This window comes from Ochotona princeps, chromosome X (genome assembly GCF_030435755.1).
Source record: "Ochotona princeps isolate mOchPri1 chromosome X, mOchPri1.hap1, whole genome shotgun sequence".
NCBI lineage: Eukaryota > Metazoa > Chordata > Mammalia > Lagomorpha > Ochotonidae > Ochotona > Ochotona princeps.
Genome location: NC_080865.1, coordinates 32,294,855 through 32,318,478, shown reverse-complemented (window position 1 = coordinate 32,318,478; position 23,624 = coordinate 32,294,855). Strand labels below are relative to the sequence as shown.

General features: G+C 41.4%; 1 protein-coding gene and 1 pseudogene across 1 annotated transcript in view; one reads left to right on the top strand and one right to left on the bottom strand.

Annotated features, from left to right (window-relative positions):
* TEX11 (testis expressed 11) overlaps positions 1–23,624 on the bottom strand; it is a 254,871-nt gene that overhangs the window by 1,034 nt on the left and 230,213 nt on the right. The window contains exons 25-28 of the mRNA XM_058658776.1: positions 15,604–15,753; positions 14,110–14,218; positions 13,095–13,215; positions 462–626 (exon numbers count right to left, since the gene is read on the bottom strand). Coding sequence (XP_058514759.1) covers positions 462–626; positions 13,095–13,215; positions 14,110–14,218; positions 15,604–15,753 — 545 coding nt within the window. The remainder of the gene's footprint in view (positions 1–461; positions 627–13,094; positions 13,216–14,109; positions 14,219–15,603; positions 15,754–23,624) is intronic.
* Positions 5,810–6,808, top strand: LOC131478480 (syntaxin-5-like; annotated as a pseudogene).

The following is a 23,624-nucleotide window of genomic DNA, read 5'->3' as shown; positions in this document are numbered from 1 at the left end:
ATGCTGGCCATCCTAAGTGGTGGCTTAACGTGATATACCACAATACTAGCCTCTGGTTTTCATTCTAAGAAGTGACTGCTTATAGTTCCCTAACCCTTGAAGTTAACAAAGGTACTTATAAAAGTTTGTGGGAAATAAAATTAAGAGTAAGTTTATTTTGGTTCAAAAATTTTGAAATCTGTACCTACAAGGGGTCTTCTCCAAAGTTAATGTAAAATGGATATTATGAAGGCACTATGCTTGGCCTTCAAACTTTTCTTTGTATTACCCCAGCCCCAGTTTATTTTTTAATTCCATTTTCCACAACCTTTTGGTAATACCCTCATATTTGGAACTACTGAGAGGAACAGAAATCAATTCTTTTCTAGCTAAGAAAGGGAGGGGTTGGTCTTATGGATAGCCCTGTTGTGGCCTCTCGGCCCTAAGGTCATGCCATCCGCCCCAGGCTTCTCTCTCTTCACCTGAGCTTCATGGTTTTCCTTGAGGGAGCCAAGGTGGTCAATAAAACGCATAGCCAGGGTGCACCATTTCTCAGAAGTTAGATACTTCTTCTTTTTAAACATACGTATCCCAATTTTCCAGGACTTGTTCATCAACCAGAAAACCTCCTCTTCCGGGTAGTCACTCTGAAATCCAAGAACAGTAGGTGTTGTATAGTTATTGCAGTCACAGCTCACTGCAGCACCACCTGCGTCACTGCTGTGTCCCATTACTGGTAAACAACAGGCACTGCTAATACTCAAGGGGTGGGCTCGTGCTCTCGGGGAGGAGGAGGAGGAGAGTGCTTTGAAGTTCTGTCAGCTGTAAAATATTCCACTATATGATCTCAGGAAAGGATGTGTGAACTGATAAAGCAATGAGACCCTCTATGACTGAAGGAAGGAGAGACAGAGAAAGATGAATTGATCCCTCATCTCTTTAAAGCAGGATAAAAGCTGGTATTCTATGTGAGGCCTCCCTTGATGCTGTCTCCAGTCAAGCATCAAGTACCTGCCTCTGGTCAAGCATTCCAGTACCTGTCTCAACTGTTTAGGATTACCATGAAATAGTTCTACTGAGTCTCTTCATATGTTTAACCGGTGTTTAGAACAGAGAGTATATTATTCATCCTTAGCTGTTAGAATATCCTAATTCTTCTTTAAGTCTTCAGCTGACAGTATCTACCAAGCTGTGAATAAATGGCACATTTCTAAGACGGACCCTTAGGCTTCTCAGTGGTCTACAGTGTGACTAATGCAAATGACCCTAGCTTCTCCATTGCACTTTGCAGTAGTGAAAACGGTATGCCTAAGGAGTTACTTTCACCATCCATGCTATGCTGGGAGGTGGGGTTGGGGAAAGGGGGCCCAAAGGAAAGCAGTCCATGCAAAGCTTTTATCCACACCCCATGACAAGCCTGGAAGGGTGTGTGTCAGCCTCAAAGACCTTGTCCCAGTCATCCTTCTTTCATTCATTTTGATCCTGTGCATAAACACCATGCTTCAAGGGCACACAATCCTTTTGGGAAGATACAGCATCTATAGGTAAAGATGGCTGTGCCCAGCACGTGCATAAGGGTCGATCAGAAGAACACAGACACCAGATGTTCTCCTTTAGTAAAAGAAAAGAGCCAAGGTGGCACAGTCAGAGACATTTACTTCCTGCCTGAAATGCCAGCCTCCATCTTTGTCCCCTTGGTAAGCTTCTACTTCTTCAAATTCATAAGCACAGCAAGCATAGGAACTTGCTGTTCCTGCAGCAAGCTTTGCCTTCTTCATAGAATCAGTGTCACCTCGTTTGGGAACTTTGTGTATGTATTTCCTCCAGAAATCCCAGGGGATTCTGGGGTGCATTTGTATATATGTAAAGTCTAACAATGCCTGGCACATAGGAAGGGGGCCACAACCACTATTTGCTCAATGAATGAATGAACACTTGATCTTAGCCAAAGGTCCAAGAAGCAACATGAATGAATACATGAATCAATATCTAGTCAAATGCTACCTCCACAGTGAGGCTTCCCCCGATTCCCCTCTACCTACTGCTCAAATCTGTTCTTTCACCTAGTTTCTAGATCACAGTAGCACTCTTAATACTGTGCTGTCGGTCCTGTTCACTAAGTGGGCACTCCTCCAAAAGCAAACCATCATTGGCCTTTGAACCTTCCCAGTCTGGCACAATGCGTGACACAGAGTGCTGTGATTTTTAGCTGAATGAGTGGAAAAATGACTGAACAAACAAATATGATCATGGGCTAAATGAGCAGACTGTAGACAGAGAGACTATAAGAAGTATCCCAAATAGGCGGATCCACAGAGACAGAAAATAGATTAGTAGTTGCCACAGACTGGGGGAGGGTCAGGAGATAGGGGAGAGACCTCTAATGGGTATGGGGTTTCCTTCTGGGGGTGATGAAAACGTTCTAGAATTAGATCATGTTGATAGGTTGCACAGTTTTGTGAATATACCAAGAACAGTTGAGTTGTACACTTTAAAATAGTGAGTTTCATGGTATTTTAATTAAATACCAATAAAAAACCACCAAGAATATATGGGTACAAAGAAAAAGAGAAGGTCATTTCATTGGGCAGAAAGACTTGAACTACACTTGAACATGAGTGTGCTTCAGAGGGACAAACTGTTGGTGGGCCTAAGCAGATGATTTATACAGAGGAATTAACGGGAAGTAAGACTGGGAATGTAGGATAGGGCTTCCTAAGCATTTCCCAAATGCTCTTCCTCAGAACACTAGTGTCGTGAGAACTGTTAACAGATGGTCTATGAAAATAGGGTTTTCTAATCAAATACATTTTGGAAACGCTGCATTTTATATATCACTCTCTTGGAGCGTTATGATACATGGTTTCATTGGAGGTTCCAGCAAGCTTTATGGTAAAGAAGTCATGAAACTATTTAATAAAGGGTGTGTGGAACGTTCATGAACATCTCAGGGGCTGAAGTGTAAAGTGTTTTGTGCTATAGGACACAGATTTGAGGAATTTATTCTGCCATCAATGGGAAGTTTTAATAAACTATAACTTTAATAAGAAAATTGTAGTTTTAATAAGACTGAAGTGACAATGGTGTTGAGAACACATTTGAGAGGCGACAAATATATCAGCATGATTTGTTCAAAAGTAGTTGTGAGAATCTAAAGATGACCAGAATAGGCCATGGAGGGTTTCCCACTGGCATACATTTGGCATGGGTTGGGGGCAGACCAGGCTGAATCAGTACACGTCATCCACTGGCAAATCCGAGCACCAGAACAGAGTGTGGGTCAAGCCAGGGTCGGTCGCGACAAAAGCAGTACACAACATGGAATGCCAAGGTGAGGTTGCCTGTGCCAGATGTGACCGCAGCACCCAACCAGCACACATGAGAACCAGGAAGGGAGGGGGCAGAGACGGCAGGGAAATAAGGGGTGGTTCCCTTGCTGGACAGCTACTCCCACTGGAGGCGTGAGCTGGGATGGGGGCAGACCAGACTAAGCAGGGCTACAACACCTGTGAGCCTCATGTGGACTAGATCAGGGAAAAGCCAGGCTGGGCGGATTATTCCTACTGGTGCAAACAAAATTAGAGTGGGTGAGGGTTGTTTGGGCTTAGCCTCAGCATCAGCTGGCAGAAGCTGGCACTGGGGTCTAATTCTGTCAAGTCAAACCACAGAACCACCTGAAGAGTGCATAATCTGGGAGTGAGAGAGACCTGGGAGGGAAATAGTGGGATCCTCCCTCTTGGGTTACCACTCCCACAGGAGGGCATGAAAACTAGGACAGGGGCTGGGGTGGCCAGACAGAGAGGCACCCAACAACATCCGTGAGGGCTGGATAGTTGAGCTGGTTAGATGAAACTAAGCTTCAATACCCATCGACATGTACGAGAGCCAAATGGGGTGTGGGACAGACTGGACTAGTCTGCTACACATAATGGCAAACCAGGGTAGGGGGTGGGCCTGGTGGGGGTTATTGTGGGTCGCTCTGACTGGGCTGCAGCTCCCACTGGTTTATGCGAGGGTCGAGTATGTGCTGGGCAGAACTAGGCTGGACTGCAACACCCGCTGGTTCAAGTGGAAGTCAGGGCTGAAAACAGAATCAACCCAGCAATTGCAACCACCAGCTGATTGGGGGGATGGACTGTGCTGGGCCCTGTACTTGCTAGTACATACAAGGATCTGGTCTGGGAACACTTCACACAGTTTCTTTGGGGATCTCCCCAATCGAACTGCCAGACTCAGAACCCTAACTAACCATGAAAAGACAGAGGACAGAACAAGTCAATCAACCACCTCAGCTATGTGTTGGCAGCAAAATACTGGGCAAATGGAGACTCTATGATGAACTATGTCAATCAGTGGATTCTTCAATCACCTCATCGTGCTCGGAGTGGAGAGATTGGCAGCGATTCATAGCTGGTGAACTATCAAGACCACTTGAGCAAGTGTCTCAGAGCATGCCCCACATCCGGGACTTGGGGTGGGTGGGAAACTGAGTGGGTCTTCTCCCTCAGTATCCCCCTTTACCTCAGATACATGAAGGAAACAATATGGAAATAATAGTCTTACCCACTTTCTTGTAGCCCTTGAACCTTTTTAACCTAATTAACTATGTAAAGATTGTCAAAAATATAATAAAAAATGAAAAAAAAGAATCTAAAGATGAAGTAATGGGGTCAACTCTGAAATAAGGACAATGGAAAGGAAAAGATGTAAGAAATACTGCAGGGGCTGGCATTGTGTCACAGCAAGTTAAGCTGCCACCTGCAATGGCAGCATCACATACAGGCACTGATTCATGTCCTGGCTGGTCCATTTCCAATCCAGTTCTCTGATGATGTGCCTGGGAAGACAAGGGAAGATGGCCTGAGCACTTGGGCCCTTGCCACCTATGTGGGAGACCCGGGTGGAGTTCCAGACTGGAGAGTGAACCAGAAAACAAAAGGTCTCTATCTCTGTAACTCCGCCTTTGAAATAAGTAAGAAAATCTTTTTAAAAATGAAACATTTCAAAGGAAATGTTTCTGGGGGTGAGGGATGGAAATAATGATAATTTGTACTTTAAATCTGTCGGCTTTGAGGTAACTTATACAATATCATTAGTAGATGCCAGCTAAGACATACTGATATGCTTTATTTGACTCCATCTTGGGCTCAGCTGTGGTCACTGAGGACATTTGGGGAATGAACCAGCAGATGGGAGCTCTTTGTCTTGCTCTCTTTCTCATCTCTCAAATAAGTTTTTTTTAAAGGTCATGATAAGAAGCTATAGTACTTGTCTAAAAGCTGGTAATTAGTGGCCTTGTAAAGTACTGCTTTAACAGTAAATAGAATGACAAAGTGAGTGACCCAAGATAAGGCCAAAACAGGTTTGCAGAGCTTTGAAGGCCATTTTTGGGATTTTGACCTATATTTTAAAAGTCATGGGAAACGAGCTACAGAAAAGGACTAAGTAAGGTCACACATGTTTGAAAATGTGTAAGATCTTCCTGGTGCTGCTAAGTAGGGAAAGATATAGAAGGAAGCAAGAGTAGACATGAGAGCTGTTAAGAAGTTACTACCGAAGCTGAGATAAAAGGTGGTAACTTGAACTAGATTGTTGATGGTAGAAGGCAGGAAGAAATAGGTGAGTTTAAGAAATATTTAGAAGGTTAAAATTCATAGGACTTAATGATAATTAGAAATAGGAGCAAGGGTTCTCTTATTTTGTGAGATTTTGGTGGCTTAAAGTGCCTAGGAAGGAGCTGGTGATGTTTTGACAGTGGTGACTGTAGCAGGCAGCAGAGAGTCCATGCTTAGGCACCTTAATGAACCTGTACAAATGCTGCATATCTAAGAATATGGATCAGGGTGTTTACCTAGGTCTCTCGAAGACGCAGGTTCTGTCCCCTGAAACTGCTGGAATTGACACTGTCCCTCTATGCCATCCCTAACTGCCCCCATTGTGACCCTGGTCCCCTCCTCCTCTAGACACTATGTCTTGCCAGGATTGGACCCAGGAATTGCTATCTGCCTGCAAGTTGTAGCAGAGACATCAGAGTGGAATTCAAACAAGCCACCACTGCATGGTGTCCGACAGAGCACTGAATTCACCCTCCTGACCAAGCCCACTGGGAAAGACCTCAGCAGCACACTTGTCAAAATGGAGAGGCTGGTAATCTTAACAAAGCACAAGCTCCTCTCTGATGAGGAAACAATGGGAAATGAGGACCTAACAGGCATCACACAATAGGACATCAACTTCCCCAACAAACAAACTGCTCAGCTTCAGGAGTTCACGAGGGCCAAAGGCAATTAAGAGTGGCTGGCACCTTCCCAGCCATTCTAACATCACTGTAGACTCCCTGCAGTCAAAACTAGCACCTGTGTCCAAAGACTCTAAATCAGTTGTAGAATTGAACAGAGAATCGGAAGCATCAAAGGAACCAGTAGAAACAGTTTTCCTGGGCACCCTTGCCCGCCCTACCCCTTGTGGTTTTGCAGCCAAAGTCTCGTGCCAGCTGCTGCCATAGTTGACTTTGTGGCCAGCCAGCAACTGAAGCTCCTTGATTAGTGGGATTCCTCCATTCAGAGTCAATCAGACACCATGCAGAACATGGAGTCTACAATAACTGAGCTGGGCTCCATCTTTCAGTAGTTCATACACATGGTTAAATAACAAGAGGGAACCATTGAGAGGATCAACAAGAGCATACCAGAAGCCTAGCTTCATGTTGAGGCTGCCCATTCAGGGGTCCTCAAGTACTTCGTCAGTCACCTTCAACTGCTGGTTCAAGGTCAAAATCTTCCCCACCCTCATTGTCTTCTTTACCATCTCTATGGTCTTCCTTGCCTGAAACTTTTCATGCTGAGGTACCCTTAAGGGGTTGGGGGTGCCTTCTTCAGAAGGCAAGTGGACAGTGCCATCACTGAGCCTGTATAGGCTGCTTAGGTAATAGGTGCTGTTTGTCCGGAACCACTAAGAATGGCCACTGTCCTTGGTTTCTACTCCTTGCCTCTGGTTACCTTGTCCTTCCCTCACCTCCCTCAGGCTTATAAAGCACAAGGTTCTGGACTTGAACTCTGCTGTGAAATGGCTAGAAAGGAGTGGAAGCCAGCAGGGTGCCAGTGGGGGAGGGTGACGCCACTAGGAGCCTTTATAAGCCCCCTCCCACAGGAAACTCCAGCAGCTACCCTGCCTCAACTTCTTGAGAGCTAGGAAAGGAGGCAGAACTGTCCCATCTGTGTTAGAACTTGGAGCTCCTTCTTGTTCCTATCCACTGTCTGAGGACAGGGAGCCCTGAGCCCTTCAGCTGCCTGCACAGCCCCAACAGAGGCTGCTGGTGACTCTGAATCTGTTACATGTGCTGCAGCCAGTTTTCTCCCAATTTGCAACGAGACTGACAGCCTCAAAACAAACAAACAAACAAACAAACAAAGAAGAGGAGAGGAGAGGAGAGGAGAGGAGAGGAAGAGAAGGAAAATAAAAAAAGAGAGGAGAGGAGAGGAGAGGAAAGAAAAGAAACAGTAGTGAGGTGTTGAGGACATCTTCTGTATGTCAGGTTTGGGTTCTTGGAGGAATGACCGTGTCAGATCAATGTGTTGCAAATGTCTAGATTATTTTACTTTAATTTGTGTTAGCTGCCCTCTTGTCCAGCATTGGTAAGAATCACTAATGGCTCATAAAGAATCATATCCTTTCAGCTGCTCATCCTAAAGCCACAAAGACTAACTAGCCTATTGGAAATACCAAGCAATGCCAACAAGCTGAAATGTTTGCTCAGATGGCTTCCGCAGGCTCATATTTCAAATAGGCTGTTCCTGTCCTCAACATCTTTCTACCCGTGGCACTTAAGCATATCTCTAGCTTGACTGTTGGTGCACTGGGACTCCCACTCATTAAGGTTCTCCTTATTCCCTAAGAAAATATTGTATACATCAGCTTTATTGAGATGACATACAGCTTAGTACATGCACAGTTATGCCACTGTGACACAATGTTAGAACATTTCTATCCATCCAAAAGGAATCTGTGACCATTAGCTCCTCATTTTTCACCAGTAACCTTTTCTCCCACTCTACAATTTTATCCTCCCAATCCCTGGCCAAACACTAATGTAATTTCTGTCTTTTCTTTATTGTCCTATTCTAGGAGTTTAAGACAAATGGAATCGTGCAGTATGTGGTCCTTTGTGACTGACTTCTTTCACTTAGCATGTTTACAAAGTTCATCCATGTTATAGCAAATGTCAGTATTTCATTCCTAGGACCCAAGTACTTGAGTAAATAATGATTTACTGCCTAGGTGCATTAACAGGAAGTTGGTTGGGAAGTGCAGCATACTCAAGGCTTAAACCAGAACTTCAGCATGGGATATGTCTGTCCCCAGTGGCTGCTTAACTTGCTGTACCATGATGCCTGTCTACCCAGGAAGGAAGATTTAAAGGAAAGAAAATTCTTGAACTGCAATTTCTTAGCAAGCGCTGGTAAAGAAGATGTGTTTGCTAGTGGAAAGAGCTTGGTGACTGAGGAGCAATAGACAATGTTTGTACGCCCTCTTGTATATTAATATCTTAGCTCCCAGGGTTAAGCACAAGGAGGTAGGGTCACTGGGGAGGTCATTAGGTCTTGAGGACAAAGTGCTCTTTAATAGAATTTATGTCCTTGAAAAAGAGCCACCATAGAGATGCCACATGAAGTTACAGTGAGAAGACAGCTAGCTGACTATGTGGGAATGGCTTTCTTCAGATATTTGATTTGCAGTCAGCTTCATCTTAGACTTCCTAGCTTGCAGAACTGTGAGAAGCACATTTCTGTTGTTTATGAGACACCCAGTCTGTGGTATTTCATTATAACAGCCCAAGCTAAGACACCAGGTCAGAAGGTCTGGGTTCTAGGTCTGTCTCTCATTCATTAGCTATGAATAATCTTAGACGAACTGTCAACTTGACTTTTTGAATCTTATAAATTTCTTCATTTGTAAATCAAGGAAAATAATAGCAGCACTGTCTATTTCAAGGGGTTTCTGTTGGGAAGGTCATGTGAGATAAGGGATGTGAGAGTGCTTTGTAAACTATAAAGTGTGGTACTGTGAGGCATGAGCCTTTCTGGCGTAATAGCCATCTGACAATGTATGGAGGCATTTGATAAAGGGTATCTGTTCAATAAAAGTACTAGTCATAAAAAATGCTAATCAAAGGTATAGTTTTCTCCCAAGCACTCCAAATAAAGGAGATGCACAACACATTCAAACAGAAAAAAAAATGTAAATAGCCAAGAGAGGTAAATCACTCTCTGTATGAAAAAGTTAACTACTCAGCCATGTTTCAGGGAATGAGCAACACTGGGCCAGAAATTCATTAGAAAAGTAGAAAGCCATCAAGGTCTCTAACAGTTGACCGAAGAGCCAGAGAGCTGGAACTATAATGTATTTGATAGAATAAAAGTGGCAAAATAAAAATGCTAAGAGATAGTTTTGGCTTTTATATAGTCTGGAAATTTGGAATTGTAGTATCAGTCAATTTTACACCTTTTAAGAGGTTGTTTATTTGAGATGCAGAGAGAACCTTGCAGGTCAGGAACTCAATCCAAGTCTCCTACGGACATGGTTGGGACTTGATTACTTGGGCCATCACTACTGTCTCCCATGGTCTGCATTAGCAAAAATCTGGAGTCAGGAGCACAGCTGGGCATTGAACCCAGGCACTCTAATGTGGGATGCAGGTATGTAAAAATTATTCTAGGTTTTCATTATACAATTTTGTAGGTATAGGACTTCTCCCTCCTTCCTCTTTTTCCTCCCTGTTGCTTCTCCCCTCCCCATAGTTCCCTGTATTTTACAATATAGTCCTTCACAATGGGATGCTGGACTGACATTGTCTGTACCAACAATGTGGGTACACGTAAATAAGAGACTGATACAGTTATGATTCCTTATGAAGGACTACACTATTGTAGTAAAATGGGAAAAATCTGTTGAGGGTGGGAGTTTGGGGGGGGGGATCCCAGCCTATACGAAATTGTACCACATAATTCAAAATTAAAAATAAAAATGTGTTTAAAAATATATAGTCCTTCAGTTGTGCTCATGACTCCAGCTGGGATGCAGGTGTCTTAACCAACATCGTAGGTGCTAGGACAAATGCCTGCCCCATAGAGTCTAATTTTAATCTGTATTAGTTGACTATGGAAAATACACTTCAAAGTTCAGATGAGGCTCTTGGGTTAGAAATGGAATTTTCTTCTCAAAATACAGCAAAAAGAAAAATGCAAAGTGTTCATTGTTGAAATGTTCTCAAATTCTCACAGGCCACAACTACATAGCTCTAGAATTTTACACTTTTGTTATCACTGCTAATTTGTACCAGGCTATCACCCTGCTATTGTTCCACCAGCTGTTGTGCCTTGTAGATACTTGTGTATGAAGAAGGATTTGAGCCAGGGCAGTCAGAATCCTTAGGTATTAACATGGGCTCAAACGATGACTTTATGTAGGGCTTTAAGCAAGCCATCTAACCTTCCAACCATTTTATAGCTCCCTTATAAAAACAATGGTGTTTTAAGTGTGTATGAGCTGTAAAAGTTTATAACATATATTTTTCCATTGATCCTTATAAGCCTAGTGTGGGAAAGTCAGAGCAGATACCATTTGTTTTACAAATGAGAAAACTGAAGTCAAACAATGATATGCACATGCAAAAACAAAAAACAAAACAAAAGCCATTGAAACCTCTACTTCACACCATATACAAAAATTAAGTCAAATGGATCAAATATCTGTATGTAGCACTTCTGTAAGAATATAAAAGAATATCTGGGCCCATTGCAATGGCTCAATGGTTAATTCCCTTCTAAGTAACGGGATCCTATATGGGCATCAGTTCGTGTTCCAGCTGCTTCATTTCCCATCCAGCTCCTTGCTTGTAGCCTGGGAAAGCAGTCGAGGACGGCCCAAAGCCTTGGGACCCTGCACCTGCTTGGGAGACCCAGAGGAAGCTCCAGTCGCATCACCTCCGCTCTGGCCATTGCAGCTATTTGGGGAATGAACCAATGGATGGGAGATCTTTGTCTTTCCCTCTCTTTGTAAGTTTACTTTTCAACAACAACAACAACAACAACAACAACAATAATATTTTTAAAAGAAGATAAAAGAGAAAATGTTTGCAAATTCAGGTCAGGAAAAGATTTCTTAGCATAACTAAAAATACTACCTATAAGAAAAAATGTGTCATTAAAATGGAAAACTTTTGTTCCTTAAATTATTCCATTAAGGAAATAAAAAGACAAGCTGGAGTTTGGGAGTAAGTATTTAAAACTCACATATCTAATAAAGGACTTGGTATCTCCAAAGAGCTCCTTCAACTGAAAGAAAGAAAGAAAGAAAGAAAGAAAGAAAGAAAGAAAGAAAGAAAGAAAGAAAGAAAGAAAGAAAAAGGAAGAAAATCCAATTTCTAAAATGGGAACATAACATCTTTTAAGATTTATTTTTACTGGGCCTGGCGCAATGGCCAGCAGCTAAAGTCCTCGCCTGGAACATGCCGGGATCCCATATGGGCGCCGGTTCTAGTCCTGGCAGTCCCGCTTCCCATCCAGCTCCCTGCTGTGGCCTGGGAAAGCAGTCTAAGACGGCCCAAAGCCCGACCCTGCACCCGCGTGGGAGACCTGGAAGAGCTCCTGGCTCCTGGCTTCGGATTGACTCAGCACTGGCCATTGCGCTCATTTGGAGAGTGAATCATCGGACAGAAGATCTTGCTCTCTGTCTCTTCTCCTCTCTGTATATCTGACTTTCCAGCAAGATCTTCCGTCCGATGATTCACTCCCCAAACGGCCACAATAGCCAGAGCTGTACCAATCTGAAGCCCAGCGCGTACAAGGCAAAGATGTTAGTTACTGTGCCACTGAGATAGGCCCGGAACATAATAAGCATTTTTTTTTTCTGAAGAAGGTATACAAATCGTCAATAAATACAGAAAAAATTTTATCAACATCATTAGTCATCCAGGAAAGACAAATCAAAATCACATTATCTGTCACTGCACACTGCACTTCCAGCTGTAGTAAAATAGATGGGCAACAGTGAGTGTTGGCAAGGATATGGAGCAGGCAAAATCCTTGTTACACTGCTGTTGGAAATGTGAGCTGGTGTGGCCACCTTGGAAAACAGGCTGCAGCTTCTCACAAAGTTAGTTACCAGGTGACCCAGCAATTCTGTTTCTAGGTATATAGCTAGAAGTGAAAAAGTAAGTCAACGTAAAGATTTCTAAATGAATATTCACAACAGTATCATCTCCAGGAACCATAAAGTAGAAACAACTCGAATGTCTACCAAGTGTGAATCGATAAACAAAAGATGATAACAGAATATTATTCAGCAAGAAAAAATAAATGAAACGCTGATCATGCTACAACATAGAGGAGCCTCAAAATCTTACATTCAGAGAAAGAAGCCAGACACAAAAGGCCACATATGGTATGAGTTTATGCACACGAAATATGTAGAATCAGAGACACAGTAAAGACAGAAAGATCTGTGATTGCCTGAAAATGGGAGCAAGAATTGATTGCAAAATGCAAGAGGAAAAAGGTTATGGGAGTGTTCTAAAACTGAACTGCAGCGACAGTTGCACAAAGTTCACACATTTACTCAACTGTGCAAATAACAGGCAAATTTTATGATAATGTAACTAACACTCGAAGAAAAAAAAATGGAAAAAATACTCGAATGAATCTGTCCTGAAAGTAAAAGGAAACTGACAGAGGAGGGCCTAAAACGCAAAAGCTTTCAGTATATCCCTTTCACTCTTTCACCTGCCTTGGAGAAATCACAGGACCAATAATCAGCATATTCACAGGCCAATATTATGATAGGGAAGAGATGATTCTATTGGGCTTTGAAAATACAAAATAATTTAAAATGTTCAAAAGTGCTACTATTTTGACCTATTCTCTAAAGTACATCTGTGTTAACAATGTCTACTTTTAATTGGATTTCATAAATCCAAGGAAAATTAACAATGTGTGACTATATTCTGATATGAATTTACTGAGAAGACTCAGGAAGCATTATTAGATCTAATTTATCCTACACCAGACAATTCAGTTGTTTAAAATTAGCTGGAAATTTAATATCACTATTTAACTTACAGTACTGCTCATAATTCTCAGAGCGTCTTCAAAATAGTTCCAAATTTCTTCCATGAGAAGGAACTCAAGCCTCGTTGTCCCCTCTGGCACTAAAAGGTGAATCAAGTTGTGCACACACGTGCTGAAAATCAAAAAAGAGAAAACTCATCCCATAAGGAAAGAAATAATTGGTTTCAGGGCTGAGATAAGTAAAATCTGGATCTTATTCCAGACTAAGAGCTTCAAAACCTTCTGTTATTCCTTTGGACTCCAACCTTAGAAGACAGATTTCTGCAATTGTGAAAGAGGTCCTTCTTCGTATCATACCTATGGCTGTCTTTCACTCTTAGTTTCCTGCCTGACACTGTGACTGTTTATTGTATTTTATTAGCCGTCCAATTTAAAGGCATTTTAAAGCACATTGTTACTTCCTCTAATGGGTAGGCAACTGGGATTTAAACTGGAAGTAACTCCAGGAGAACTACCTCTAGTCCTTCAGAACAGGAAGACTTTAATAAAACTTTTCACAGAAAAATCACAAAAACATCTATTTTTCAACTGTACATAAAAAAACAAAATTCTAATAAGCAATATTTGGTACAGGACTACTAGTACTTAATATATGTGGTTAGGAAAAAAAACCTAACGCACATACACAAAAATGTTGACATTTGTTGAATCTGGGTGGTGGATGGTGTTTATAACCTTCGTACCTTGGTATATGTTTGGAATATTTACTAATAAAACAAAGGAAAGAAAGTACTTAGTAGTTTTATTATCTGATTAGATTGAGACATAAAAGCAATGTTTTTTCTCCTTTAGGAAAATCAGACTCTCAACTTGGCTAAACAATCTTTGTCTGGAACACAACTCAACAGATGGAGCTGTTTATGGGAGTGCTTCTTTTCCATATCAACTTTTAACTAGGACTAGTTGTATTTGATTGATTGGGACACTGATTACATTGATGTACAGCTGTACATTTTGGTACAGCTATCAAAAAGCTTGGATTAAGTGTTGCATTACATTTACTGACCTGTATTTTACAACATCAACTGATTCTTCCCTCTTGCGAAGTGCAAAGGCCCTTTTCAAGGCCTTGATTGCAATGGAAGGATAGAATGCAGGCTTTTCCACTGCTAAGGCTACAGAAAAGGAAGACAAAGATGGTAAGCAAAGTTATTTATAGTTTTCATCCCAGGCTACAACTTGCTTTCTCTAGCAAAACCACCCTGAAATAGCTGAAAAACAAATGAACAAGAACAAACAGTAAAAACAAACATTATCAAGTGATGGCTTTGCAGATGCTTTTACAGCTTCTTCCTCCTGGGCAGATTGGCATGGGAGGATTGCCAGGTAGCATCATATCTTCAGCGAACATCAACGGAACACCTACTGTCTATGACCCTGCACACAGCAACATAAGTGAAGCAATAATCTTATGAGCCAGAGCACACTAAGCAGGAAATAAAAGGGCACAAACAAGGGTACACGCAGAAGGAAATAGAAAGCAGATCAGTATAAGGGCACTCATGAAAACTGTTTTCTACAACAATATATGATTTCTGTCTGATACCAAAAGAAATATGAAAATCTTGGGAAAAGTGAGACCAGAGATAATCAATTTACAAATTTCCAGATGTATTTACTAGACCTCTAGACTCGGGAACCCACTCTAACAGGGTTTTCACAAAGTTCAAGGAAAATGGATGTATTAATAAACTACACACAGCTTTCAATTTTTTTTTTGGCACTAAAATACACATCTTTTAATTTCACTTTCTATGAACTTCTTGAAGTCCCTTTACAAAGACCAGTGGCCATCATGATGTGTCCATAAAACATCATTTGCTCCTAAGCACTAAGAATTCTGTCTTGGCAAGGCCAAGATAAGCCAGATGTGACTTTTCTGTACTTGAGGCTAGCTAATATCTTGGTAAATCACACTCACGCTTCCTGAGGAGGGTGAGAGCTTAAAAAGGGGCAGAAAATTAGGTCATTCACTACAGTGTAGTCCCCCAAGACTGAGATTCCAAACTCCACTTACAGCTCAACTGGCAATTTTAGAGTGGCAATATCATAAAAATATTCTAGTATTTGTGGATTTCAATGATTTGCTTAAGATTTCATCAGTCATCATTTCTAACTACCTGAGGAAAGCCAATTTTCTCTCAAGTTTGAGCTCCCCATATTGTGTAGTTATATAACTAAATCCCACACATAGACTTGAACTCCTAGCATGAGCAATGCACTTAGCTAGGGTTTATAAGTGTAATACAGGTAAGTCATTACTCTTTATGACCCTAAGTAGATTATATAATATTATAGAGGGAAAAGATAAGTGCACAAATGACTCTAATACAAAGTGGGTTAAGAACGTTATAGACAGGGAGAAACAAAATGCCATAAGGAAAATTGTTTCTGCTTATCTGGAGCAGAGAGGGAGAAACGGAGGGAGAGAGAGAGAGAATGAAGAGTCATAGAATCTAAATGGGTACCAATCTGACAAAAACATAAATGTAATTCTTACATGCAATTATTTCATATGTTCTACTTTCCAAATTAGGAATCTCCCACAGGACTTCCATGAAGCTGTCCAGGGATGGGTCATTCATTTTGGTTTTAACTTCAAACTCATACAGCAGAAGCAATGTCTCACATGGATCATTTGAGAAATCCCCTAAGAACGAGACAAATATGCAACATTTTGTGATTACATTTAAATATTCTAATTCCAAGTTATTTAAGTGGGAAAATTCCCTACAAAAGAAAATTCAATTTTATTTAAAATGTGAAAGTCATCCTAGCTTCTAGACAGATTTTCAATATTCTGAAATCAATAAACTCATCCCTATCTTCAACACCCCCTGAAAAGGTGCTTATATTCTCTGAAACTATTATTATAGTATCAGTTGGAAAAGTTCTGCTGCTATCAAGATTCTCATTCAAATTAGGATGCTCACCTAACTACTCCTAATGCTCCCTCTAATGGCTGGATGAACCAGAATTAACTGATTTCATTTGAAGCAAAGTAGAAAAATTGTTTCACTTGGTTAACAGAATTTCTTGTGTATTACCATGGGGAAAATTTTTTCAGACAGGATCATTTTCATCTACCTTTGGCTAATAAAATGTTTAAAAATGTTTTCAGGTTAACACATGTAGGACAAACTGAAGAAGTGCTCTAAACTTTTCAAAAAATTTATTTTCTTTTTAATATTGTTTACATAAATTGAGAGGGACGCACACCCATGTGGGCCTCCAATTAGGGTGGGGATGGTCAGGTATGGAGGAAGGCAGGTGCTTTAGTTTTTTTTTTTTTTTAATTCTGTGTTCTCATGGGAGGAGGGGGAAGGGTTTGCTCCTTGCTGTCAAACTATATCAGCACCTGGGGATGGGGGACAACATCTCAGAACTATCAAAACCATTGCAGAAATAACACCCTCAGAACACTTTTTCCCACATTGGGATCTCATCCCCCATCCCAGATGCTGGTATCCAGCTCTCATGTGAATTGGCAGGTGCTATGGCCTAGTCCAGGCCGTTCCACATGCATTCTGATTATTGTAAGCACCAGTGGGTGCTGGAGCCCAGCAGAGTTTGGCCTGCCCTCAGACTCAATCTACATGCATGCCAATGGATGCCACAGCCTTGCCTAGCCTGGTCCGCCCACAGCCCCAGCCCTTCTACTCACCACAGGGAGGTGCAGCCTAGCAAGGGAGTCCCCAGAGTTCCCCTACCAAGCCCATTCCCAGCCTTTTGTTGTTCCCAACTCACTTTGCTGGTGAGTTGCTCAGATCCAGCTTGGTTTGGCCCATCATAGTATTTGCTCTCACTGGTGGGTGTAGCAGCCTAGCCTAGCTTGGCCTGTCTCCAGACCTGGCCCACCCAAATGCTGAAGAGTACTGTAACCTTGCCTGGCCTATGCCATCCCCAGCTCAACTCCTGTGATCCCCAGCAAGAACTGTGGCCTAGTAGGGCAGGTCCCCAAGTTCCCCCAACAGGCCTGCTCCCAGCCTTGGATCTTACATTCCTGGTGGGGGCAGCAAAACTGCTTGTCATAATGTGCCCTCAGTCCTGGCCTTTGCATGTACTGCTAGGTGTTGCAGCCTGGGTGAGGACCCAGACATGCCTGGGAATCTTTCCCCGTTCTAAGCCACCATGTCTCACCTCCCTTGCCTACCCTCAAGAGCAGTGTCCCGGCCCATGGACAATCCAGTAAGTCCTTCCTCTCCTGTCAAACACGCCCTCAGCTGTTCCCACTCTAACACATCTTCAAATCTCCTCCCCCAGGTAATCTGCAGCCCCCAATGCCTGGGGGCCTTGGTGGCATATCATGGCCCAGCATTCCCTGCCTTCCCTATAAATATATGAAGCAACCATTCTGGCATACTGATATATTTAACCCAAATTTGGCAATAATCAGGCGCAGAATGCTTGCCAGCTACTAGCTATTTTTCTCCCAGCAATGTAACACTTGCCTAGGTACAAGGCAACCTAGGCAGTTGCCTACAGTTGGGGGAAGTGCTCTAAACTTAAATAAGCAACTCTAATGAAATTTCACATTTGTTTAAACCCATGCAATAACTACCCACAGTGTGATAAAGAATACTTTCAGAAAGTATGTCATTGTAAAAATTGAAAAGAAAAATAAGAAAAATGAGGGAGGGTAGGAATGAGTGAGGGAAAGTACACTGGAAAATATTATTATGCTCTTAGAACTGTAAATACAGAATACATGAAGTGTGTTCCCTTTTTATAAATAAAAGTATAAAAGAATACTTTCAATACCTTAGAATGCCTCCTTGGGCTCCTTTCTGGTTAATAAAATTGAATGAGAGGAAGCAATTTCTTTTACTTCTACCAAGACTTTTTATTGCTTATCCTTGAACTTGATTGTTAATACACAGAAATACAGTTAATATGTGAGTATTAACTCTGTAACCTGTGACTTTCTAAACTCATTAGGCTCAACAACTTTTTGGTAGTTTTTTTGGGGGGGGGATTTTGTATATAATCATGTCATCGGCAAAGAGTTGTTTCATTTTCCCCCCACTGCTATGGCTTCCATCCCCCCACCCACCCCATTATTTTGCAATGTTTACTAGACTTGTTGGGACATCTACAAAAATGTTGAACAGCAGTGATGAGAATGGACGTCCCTGACTAGGGGAAAGTAGTTAATTTTTCACCTAAGTATGAAATTACCTAAATTTTTACTTAATTTACACACACACACACACACACACACACACACACACAGCCTATCTGCTGGTTCACTTCTCAAAGCTGGGAGTCGGAAACCCAACTAAAGCTTTGTTTGAGTAAAAAGGGCCCAAGTACTTGAGCCATCACTTGCTGCTCCCAAGGGTGCATATTTGCAGGAAAATAGAATTGGAAGCAGGGGTGGAACTCCAACCCAAGCACTCTGATGTGGAATGTGAGTGTCTCAGCTGCTAGGCCAAATGCCTGTAACAGGTTTTATTTTTGTAGATGTTCTTTATGAGGTTAAGGAACTTCCCTTCTATTTCTAGGTTGCTGGGAGTCTTTATTGTGAATGTATGTTGAATCTAGACAAACTTTTTTTCATTATCTATCAAGAGGATTTCATGTGGCCAGTACTTGGTCAAGATGAAACCAGGACCGGGAAGTTCAATGATGGGACCTGGGATTTAAAACTTGAACCTGGCCTCTCAGGATGGTGGCAGGAAACCAACTACTTGGGCCATCACTGCTGCCTCCCAGGATTCACACTAGCAGGAAGCTGGTATCAGAACGGAGAGCCAAGCATCACACTTAGTCCCACAAAAAGTTATTAATCCTTCTTACCAACCTAATAATCTCTTAAAGGTCCTATTTCCCAACACTACCATAGTGGCATTAAAATTTCAGAATAGACAAAGCTTATTCAAATTACAGCAGATACACTCGTTAATTTTGAACTGCCTAATTTAAACTTAATTTTATTGAGTAGTAAGAGATTCTTATATATGCTAAATACAAATATTTTAAAAATTTTTATTGAAAATGCAGCTGATAAGCCATATATTTGTGCATGTATATATATTCCGACAACTACTTAAAAATCCATTATACCATTTGTTTTTTAAAATTTTATTATTATTATTTATTATTATTTTATGATACAGTTCCATAGGCCCTGGGATTTTCCTTACTCCTTCCCCAATTACTTTCTACTTCACGCCACACGGAGTTCCCCTATATTATCACTATAGTACAGTTCGTCTTAAAGTCATATGTCCATCATTGTGGGCATGAACAATGGCAGAGTCCAGCATCCTATTGTCAAGATATACTAAAGAGTTTCACTGCGAGTCCATCTTTGATCTGGAAGTAATGCTGCATACTGCATTGTTGTGTCCTTACATATGGATATGATAGTCTCATTGCACAGTTACTATACATCCCCTTAGATGAAAAACCATAATACAAAATCAACAATGGGAAGAAAAAAACAATTTAAAAACAACATGAAGTTAGGGGAGAATCAAGATGGCAGACTAGGGTAAGTACACATTTAAACGGACAGGAAAACATTTAATCAGGATGAAGCAGAGAGGACACATTCCAGGAAATAGTAGAGGACAAAACAACAGCAGAGTGGTACCTGGAGACTGACAGACACAGGAAAGCAGCAGACACAATGGTGTAGTGTTGCAGTGACTGATACTCCAGCAACATTCAGCTAACAGGCGATCTGAACTCCACCAGCAGCCGGAACTCCACCAGCAACCAGGTGGGAAGGGACTTGCACTGGGAGCTTGGGAAGTGAACCCAGACAAAGAACTGTCCGTCCTGCTGGTCTGTTTGATTTGACCAGGAGCAGAGACAGAGCAGCAGATCCCAGACGGACAGTGCGAGAACAGGGTGTATTTCACAGCCCAGTCAGCCCCCTAGAGCTGAATTGGACGCCATTTTGCGTAAGGAGGCAAAGGCAAGGGAAAGGACGGAGCATACGCTGAGCTGGGAGTGAGCTCATTTCTGACTCAGTGAACTGCATCAACGTGGCATTCTACAGGTTCCACCCAAGACAGGTCTGGGTAGCCCTAAGACCTGATGGCCAGCAGATCAAGAACTGTAGTGGTGGTACGTCAGGCACCATTTTGTACACTGTGGCAATAGCTTTGGGACTGCAGGGGACAACACTGAACTGCGCATGTGCTGAGCTCAAGAGAACTCTCTGAGTTCAGCGAATTGCACTGGTCCCACAGGAAAATAATACTGACTGTGGCATCGTACGGGTCAAAATAGGTCCATGTGGCAACCAGACCTAACGTCCAACAGGTTCTGGCAAGATCAGAACAAACAACAGCCTAGCTATATAGGATACCTGGTGTCTCCCTTAAATAAAAAGCCATCATACAAAATCAACAACTGGAAGAAAGATAGAAATTTACAATGCCATGAAGTTAAATAACATACTACTTCCTACGAGAGTCTCCATTACAGTTACTATAAATCTACTTAAATCATTTTTTTTCAAGAAGGTTCTGGATTTTCTTTTTCAGTTCTTCAGTGACAGATTAATGATTCAGCAGCATGTTATTTAACTTCGTGGCATTGTTAATTTCCTTCCTGTTATTGATTTTGTTTTAGAGTTCTTGATCTGCTGGCTGTCAGGTCTCAGTGCTATCTGGACCCATCTTGGGTGGAACCTGTAGGATGCCACATTAGTGCAGTTCACTGAGCCAGAAATAAGTTCACTCCTAGCTCAGTGCATGCATAATACTGTCCTATAGCCTTTGCCTCCCTTTACAAAATGGCACCCGATTCAGCTCCAGGGGCAAACTTGACTGTGAAATGCATCCTGTTCCCACACTGCCCTTCTGGGACCTACTGCTCTGTCTTTGCTCCTGGTTAAATCAAACAGACCAGCAGGACAGGCAGTTCTTTGTCTGGGTTCACCCCTGGAACTCCCGGTGAATGCCCCTTCCAATCTTGTTGCTGGTTGAGTTCCGGATGACACTGGAGTTTAGATTGCTGTTCACTGAATGCTGCTGGGGTATCAGTCACTGCAACACTACATCATTGTTTCATTGATTTCCTTTGTCTGTCAGTCTCCAGGTACCCCTCTGCTGTTGTTTTGTCCTCTACTATTTCCTGGAATGTTCCTTCTCTGCTTCATCCTGATTAAATGTTTCTCCGTCTGTTTAAATGTGTCCATACCCTATTCTGCCATCTTGATTCTCCACCATAACATTTGTTTTGAAAATGTTCCAACACAGTGAACGATTTAGACATGTAATATAAATTGATTATGTAGGTACAATTTAGTCTATGTAAATAGCAGGTGAATGCAGAAAAGTAAACCTAACTGAACCACGTTGCATAATACATAAAGCATACACATGGACACTAGTCAGACTTCTGGCACCTACCTCAGTTCACTCCATGTATTACAAGCTATACCAAACCCATATCTGTTGTTAAAGCTCTCCAACAGATTTCAAACAACACTCCAGCCAGTTTGTGTCTCCTTCTCATCATACCTACTTCCACACACAAAAAACGGCCAAGTCTTTTTCAAGGTACAATGACATACATATTATAGCATTTCAGTTACATAAATTATTCTATCCATTTCCGTATTTTTTTAATGTCCCTGGCCAACTTTGTAAGTATTATGCCACTAACTATTTTTCTCACAATTCTTTGTGGTTCTTTTTCTTGCACAAATCTGCACAGTGCAGATAATTTGGAGGAACATATGTATGCCACGTTATATATACATGTATTTCATAATTGCTAATCTATTTCCCCTGTGAAAAGCAAGATCAGCAATTAACAGTACCACTGTGCATAGTTGTTTTGGTTTTCACGCTTGCATTCAGTCCAGTGTTTTTCAGTTACTAAAGTCAATTTCTTTCTTCACTACCCCTTTTATATGATTATATAGTTTGTCATACAGCTGGATTAGTTTGTCCCAGCCTGAATTTCATTGGTTCCCTTCACATTATGACTGATTATTATTTTTTAATTTTTAAAAAGATTTATTTTATGTTTATTGGAACGTCAGATATACAGAGAGGAGAGACAGATAGGAAGATCTTCCTTCTGATGATTCACTCCCCAAATGACCACAACAGCTGGTGCTGTGCCGATCTGAAGCCAGGAGCCAGGAGCTCTTCCAGGTCTCCCATGTGAGTGGTTTTGGGCTGTCCTTGACTGCTTTCCCAGGCCACAAGCAGGGAGCTGGATGGGAAGTGGGGCTGCCAGGATTAGAACCAGCGCCCATATGGGATCCCCGCAAGTTCAAGGCGAGTACTCTAGCTGCTAGGCCACCATGCTGGGCCCATGACTGATTTTTAAGTTACATGCAGTAAAATCTATTCTTTGTGGTATATAGTTCTATGGTTTTGAAAAAACTGTATTCACTATTACAGTTCCTTATGGTTTATCATCCTAAAATTTCTTCAAGTTCACCCCCCTTCCATAGTGAATTCCTTCTGTCTCCGACCTCTAGCAGCCACTGATACGCATTTTGTTCCTATAGTTTCATTTTTTCCAGGTTGTCTTGTAAGTAGAATCATAACCATTTGGGCCCAGATTTTTTTGCTGAGGAAATGCACTAAGTGTGCCACATTTTGTATACTCATTTCAGGTTGCCTTTTTCATTGTTACTGGAATTATGCGGTCAGCTCCTGGGAAAGGCAGAATGGCTGAGTCTCTATATTGCTTTCGAAGTCATTGTTTAGAAATTGTTCCACTATTCTGGATACTTCAGATAGACAAAATTCCCTTTTAATGAACAGACAGGCAGTTATTGTTAGCTTCATTTTCCAGAAGAGGAAATTAAGAAATTAAATAAAGTGTCCATAGAATCTACATCATACTAGTGGAAAGCCAGGACCATAAGCACACAGTTCTGATTCAGAGTCCACTACTGTAAAGCATTAGGCAAGAAAAATGACTGGCTAGAAGGTTGCAAAATAGAATACACAGACTAATTTTTGAAGTGTTTAGTCTGAAGAAGAGTGACCCTAGAGGAATAGTTTATTATTAAGTATGACATTTGTCAGATTGAGGAAGTTACTTTCTATTCTGAGTATACTGAGTTTTTTTTTTATCATGAAGGGAGTTGTTTCACTTCAAATATTTTCTCTATGTAAGTGATGATCATATTTTTTACCCTTTATTTTGATAATACACACTGGTTTTCAAATGTTGGATTTCAAGGAAAAACACCTCTTGGTTGTGAAAATACAAACACACACACACACACACACACACACACACACACACACACACTCATGTTGTTGGATTCAACTTCCTAAAATTTGTTTAGCATTTTTACATCTATCATTTAAGATACTGTATTTTCCTGAAATGTCCTTTTGAGGTTTTGACATCAGAGTCATGATGGCCTCATAAAACAAACATGTTGCTTCTTTTTTTCTCTAAGATGTATCTGTGTAGAATTGGTATTATTTCTTCCTTATATCTCTGGAAACATCTATTAATGAAGTCATTTTCTTTGCATGTTGGGAACCTCTGAATCCCTCTACTTTTTACATCAAATATGTAATGAAT